General features: G+C 48.3%; 1 protein-coding gene across 1 annotated transcript; it reads left to right on the plus strand.

The window, feature by feature from the left end:
* Nucleotides 1–843: 843 nt before the first annotated feature.
* irx3a (iroquois homeobox 3a) lies at nucleotides 844–3,704 on the plus strand. Its single transcript, XM_086175055.1, has 2 exons — nucleotides 844–1,270; nucleotides 1,626–3,704. The coding sequence occupies exons 1-2, from the start codon at nucleotides 992–994 to the stop codon at nucleotides 2,829–2,831; spliced, it is 1,485 nt and encodes a 494-aa protein (XP_086031181.1). The 5' UTR covers nucleotides 844–991; the 3' UTR covers nucleotides 2,832–3,704.
* Nucleotides 3,705–5,614: the final 1,910 nt, after the last annotated feature.

The following is a 5,614-nucleotide window of genomic DNA, read 5'->3' on the forward strand; positions in this document are numbered from 1 at the left end:
TGTGTGTTTATGTGTGTGTGTGTGTGTGCGCGCGCGCGCGTGTGTGGGGGGGAAAAATGGACACCGAATATTTGCAATTTTTAAGAAAGAAAGACAAAAACAAACAACAACAACAACAGCGAATCAAAGAAAAATAAATTCAAAAATGAGAAAAGGTGGCGGAGGAGGAGGAGGAGGAGGTGCAGGAGTCAGGGACGAACAACAAATGAAACAGATTGACGAGCCATAAAATGAGATTTGAAACTCCATTCAAAGAAGAGCGACGTCAGAGGGAAAGAGAGAGAGAGAGGAGTGCGCGTCCGCGTGCATGCGTGTGTGTGAGAGAGAGAGGGAGAGAGAGAAAGAAAGAAAGAAAGAAAGAGAGAGAGTTGTGTGTGTTGCACGTCTCTGTGTGAGTGAAAGAAAGGGAGAGAAAGCTGCGTTTGTGTGTGTGTGTGTGTGTGTGTGTGTGTGGGTGTGTGTGTGTGTGTGTGTGTGGGTGTGTGTGTGTAAGAGAGAGAGAGGAGTGAGATTTGAGAAATGGGCGGGGCTTCTAAACGACTAGAAATGTCAATCTGAGCCAGGGAGTCCCAATAATCTAAAGCAATCTGTAAGGACCTGACCTTAGTGCGTCCAGATCAATAGGGAAGAGAGGGTGGAGAGGAGAAGAAGAAGAAGAAGAAGAAGAAGAAGGAGAAGAAGAAGGACAAGAAGTAGAGGAGTAGGGGGAGGAGGAGGAGGAGGAGGAGGAGGAGGAAGAAGAACAACCGGATCGTTCACACTGGCCGTTCCCGAGGAAATATAGCCTTCCCTCCGCTTGCACCTTCCGCGGCTCCCATGCTCCCTCCGTGAAGGACCGGAGAAGAAACACAAGAAGAAGAAGAAGAAGGAGGAGAAGAAACAAACAAACAAAAAAAGTGGATCTCCAGGCGGTTCCCGTCGTTTCCTGAGACCGCTGCAGACTTCTCTCCCCTCCCTCCCTCCCTCCCTCCGTCCGTCCCGGGGCCACAGCATGTCGTTCCCCCAGCTGGGATACCAGTACATCCGGCCCATCTACCCTCCGGAGCGCCAGGGTCTGGCCGGCGGAGGAGGCGGCGGCGGCGGCGGCGGAGGCGGCGGAGGACGCGGCGGTGGCGGCGGCGGCGGAGGAGGCGGCGGCGCGGAGCTCAGCCCGTCCGGCGCGCTTTCCAACGTCCTCTCCACCATGTACGGGTCCCCGTTCGCGGCCGCCGCGCAGGGCTACGGAGCCTTCCTGCCGTACTCCAACGACATATCGATATTCAATCAGCTGGTGAGTCATTATCGCGACAGCGGCGATGGCGGTACGATAGTGCGCGCTGATATGACAAAAAAAGGAGTGATGTTGTGGAGTGAGTGGAAGAAAAAAGGGGGTCTAGAAGTTTTGACACACTTCTATTTCAGTTATAAATATGTATATGTATAAATAGATAAAATCCGCGCCGGATTGGAGCAAAGTCCAGCATAAAAAGTTCCATAAAAGTAATGTTTTTTTTTATAATAAAATAATAATAAAATCGATAAAAGCTATCTCAAGTAAACAAACAAATTGCGTTTTTTTTCTAAATTTTTTAACTTGATTGTTTTTTTTTTTTTATGTTAATTTCTGTTTCTCTCTCCGTCCCCAGGGAGCCCAGTACGAGCTGAAGGACGGGCCCGGCGTGCAGCACCCGGGCTTCGCCCACCACCACCCGGCCTTCTACCCCTACGGCCAGTACCAGTTCGGCGACCCGTCCAGACCCAAGAACGCCACCCGGGAGAGCACCAGCACCCTGAAGGCCTGGCTCAGCGAGCACCGCAAGAACCCCTACCCCACCAAGGGCGAGAAGATCATGCTGGCCATCATCACCAAGATGACCCTGACGCAAGTCTCCACCTGGTTCGCCAATGCGCGCAGGAGGTTAAAGAAGGAGAACAAGATGACGTGGACGCCCCGGAACCGAACCGACGAGGAGGGGAATGTTTACACCAGCGACCACGACGGCGAGGAGGGAGACAAGAGGGACGACGAGGAGGAGATCGACCTGGAGAACATCGACACGGAGAACATCGAGAGCAAGGACGAGCTGGACGAGCAGGACGAGCTGAAGCTGGACGCCCGCAGCGACTCGGAGGTTTCGGACGGGTTTGAGGATTTACAAGGACCCGAGAGGGGCTTTCTAAAGGCCGCGGGGAAGGAGGAGGAGGAGGAAGAGGAGGAGGAGGAGGAGGGCAAGGACGCCGGGGAGAACTTCCACGGCCACCACCTGCACCACCACCACCACCACCACCACCTGCACCACCACCACCACCCGCCGCTGGAGATCAAACCCCCTCCCACGGACAGCCAGCAGCAGCCGCAGCCGCTGCAGCAGCACCCTCCTCCGGCCCCGCAGCCGCCGCCGCCGCCGCCGCCGCCTCCCCCTCCTCCGGCCCCGGTGCAGAAACCCAAGATCTGGTCCCTGGCGGAAACGGCCGCGGCGCCCGACAATCCACGCAAATCCCCGCAGATCGGCGGCGCGCCGGGGGCCCCCGCCGCCACCGCCGCCGCCGCAGCCGCCGCCGCCGCCGCCGCCATCCTCGCCCCGCACAGACTCATCCCCCCGTGTCCCGTGGGGAAGATCCAGAACTGGACGAACCGCGCCGCCTTCTCCGCGCACCAGCTGGCGTTACTGAACTCCAACCACTACCTGGGGCTGGCGAGCCCGGCGGCGGCGGCAGCCGCGGCGGCGGCGGCGGCGGCGGCCGGGGGCCCCGGCCTGGGCCCCGGCCTGGCCCTGTACGGCGGCCGGCCCGCGGAGGACAGGAGCCGCAGCGCGGAGAGCCCCGTCACAGGTACATGTCCACGACACTGAGACGCGAGTGTATTAAAACAAAAAAAAAACAAAAAAAAAAAACACGAGATAAAACGGAGACACTAGTCCATTGCCCTTTTATTATAATTATTATTATTATTATATTTTTATTTTTATTTTCTTTACCCCCCTTTCCCCACGCTGATGGATTATCCCCCCTCTCTAGGCCACGCAGTGTTACAGCAATTACAGCAACCGTGTGTGTGTGTGTGTGTGTGTGTGTGAGAGAGAGAGTGTGTGGTGTCTGTGTGAGAGAGAGCGTGTGGTGTGTGTGTGTGTGTGTGTGTGTGTGTGTGTGAAAGCAGAGAGCATTTACAAAAATCATTTTAAAACGTGTCAATGTGTGCACACGCACACACGCACGCACGCGCGCTTCAGTGTTTAACACATTTTTTTTTGCTCTGTATGTGTGTGTGTGTGTGTCCACGTGATATTTGAGGTCACGTCGCGTGTTCTCAGCTGCTCGCCCTTTTTAACTGTTTACAAGCAACTTGTTTTTTGTCGACACTAAATTCGGCTCTAAAATAATATTCGGTTTCATTTAGATTTATTCATATTAAAATTAGAATAAATTCAATTTCTCCATCGCCACTGCTCTCAAAAAAGATCTCAGTGCCTTGGATGTGGGGAAGACGAAGGGAAACGGAGTAAATAAATAAGAAAATGAATTAAAAAAAAATCTAAATTTCCAAAGTGTTAACGGCGCCTGGAACTTTTTTTTATTTTTTGTTCCTTTTGACGCCACGTTTCTTCCTCCTCTTCCTCTTCTTCTTCCTTTCATATAAAAAAAAAAGCTCAAATCAGCTGACATTTCACGTGTGTGACCCCCCCCCTCACACACACACACACACACACACACACACATACACACACTTTTCCCCCATCCCCGCTTTTTTCCACTTGTTTCGGTCAATGCAAAGTCACCACTGGCTGGGGGTTATTACATGTAATTACATGTAATAACATGTAATTACACTTTATTTGATTTGAAATTCAACAAACAAACAAAAGGGGGCGGGGGGGGGGGGGGCAAGTGTCACTTTTGTTAGCAACACGTTGTGTGTCAGCTCTTTGCTTCCTTTCTTCTTTTTTTTTTTAGATCACTATCTTTTTTTTTTTTTTTATATTATTATTCCTGTTTATTTTAGGCCTTAGAAACGGCTTCAAAAAAGGCAAAAACACACACCCACACACCCAAACACACACACACCAGTGGTTCATTTCTGACTTCTTTCCTCTCTTCCTTCATCCCCCCCTCTTTTCATTTCTTTTCTCCGCCAATCCAATTTGAATATGGAATGTAAAATAAGAATACTACATCTCTGTATACTTACATTGTAAGCATGTCCTGTGTAAAACTGCTAATGTAATAATGTATGAACCTGTAATCTGTGAGTTTTTCTTTCCTTCTTTTCTTTTCTGTTCTCTTTCTTTCTCTCCGTGAGGATTCGATGTTCAGACGTTTCTTCTTTTTTTTCCCTCTTTTTTTTTTTTTTTTTGGTTTCTTTTTTGTATATAAAGTTAAGAATATGTACATACTTGTGAACCAAAATTGTACAAGAAAAGTCTATATTTTTGGCTAATAAATGAACTGCTGCAACTTTAAAGAGGGGGAGATGGTCGCTTTTTGGAAACGACAACGTAGCGGTGAAGAAGCAGCTTTTATTTTGATTATTATTTATGTATTTTTTTTTAGGTTTGTGTTGGGATGCGTGTGGGTCTTGGTGAACAGGCTTGAGCCAAAAAAAAAAAAAAAAACAAGGAAAAAGAAAGAAATTGAGATTCCATCCTCCAAAGCTCAAGTAAATATTGAGGAGGGGGATTTGTCTCACTTTATACTGGCGGGACTTAAAGCTAATTAGACAGCATTGTGGCGCATATTTGGATATTAATGTTATGGGATTATCCTTATAGAGGCGTATCGGTCGCATTAAAATGACTTATTCTTTCATTGGCTTTCCCCCTGAATTGCTTCAGTCCAGAGAGGAGACCTGGGCTGGGATGCTTGCTTGCAGATGCACTTTGGTCAAAATGCTTCACTTCCACCCTGAACATGGGAAGCTTTGGTTTTGAAAATCACTTGAATCTCATCAGCTCCATTACAATGCTTTATATATATACGGATATGTGTGTGTGTGTGTTTGTGTGTGTGTGTGTGTGTGTGTGTGTGCAGCCGCTTGTATAGTAATCGATAATCGATGTTCAATCCACTAATAATGTGGTTTATTCGGTTTGATGCTTTGCATGTGAGAGTCCTTATCAGAGGAAGTTTTGGGATGCAAACTTGGTGTTGGAGCTCCCTCTACAGTCGCTCCGCGTCGGTCAGGAACACACACACACACACATACTCGCACACACACGAGTTCCCCCTCACACACACACCCTCGTAATTTATCCATCAGCTGTGATCCGGACGAGGCAATAATAATAATGATAATAATGTTAAATCGAAATCACTGTTTTCTTTTGTAAATTCGTCAGTGTCTTTGTTGGGCTGCTTTAAAAGCCTGAGTTGTGGCGAGTTTATGATTTTAAAATCCGATGTTGCTTGAAGAAAATTGTTCTTTTCATGTTTTAAAGGGAGTGTATTAGTGTGATAATATGGCGTCAATTTGGGGGAAAAATAGACGACAAGAAATGAACGTTAAAATATTTAACGGAAGGTAAGATCAAGAAGAAAATATGACCAAATCAGACTTTCATGGCATTTCCCCGCCGGAAGTAATTGGAAAATAAAAAGCGGAAATGGGGAATTTTAATTAAACAAAATAGGCAACTTGAAA

Source organism: Fistularia commersonii, chromosome 27 (assembly GCF_037954325.1).
Source record: "Fistularia commersonii isolate RoL2024-O1a breed Wild chromosome 27, RoL_Fcom_v1.0, whole genome shotgun sequence".
Taxonomy (NCBI): Eukaryota; Metazoa; Chordata; class Actinopteri; order Syngnathiformes; family Fistulariidae; genus Fistularia; species Fistularia commersonii.

Excerpts from the sequence above, each read along its gene's own strand:
- irx3a (XM_086175055.1), top strand. The coding sequence starts at position 992 with ATGTCGTTCCCCCAGCTGGGATACCAGTACATCCGGCCCATCTACCCT. Across the intron at positions 1,271-1,625 it reads TATCGATATTCAATCAGCTG|GGAGCCCAGTACGAGCTGAA; the intron begins GTGAGTCATTAT and ends CTCCGTCCCCAG.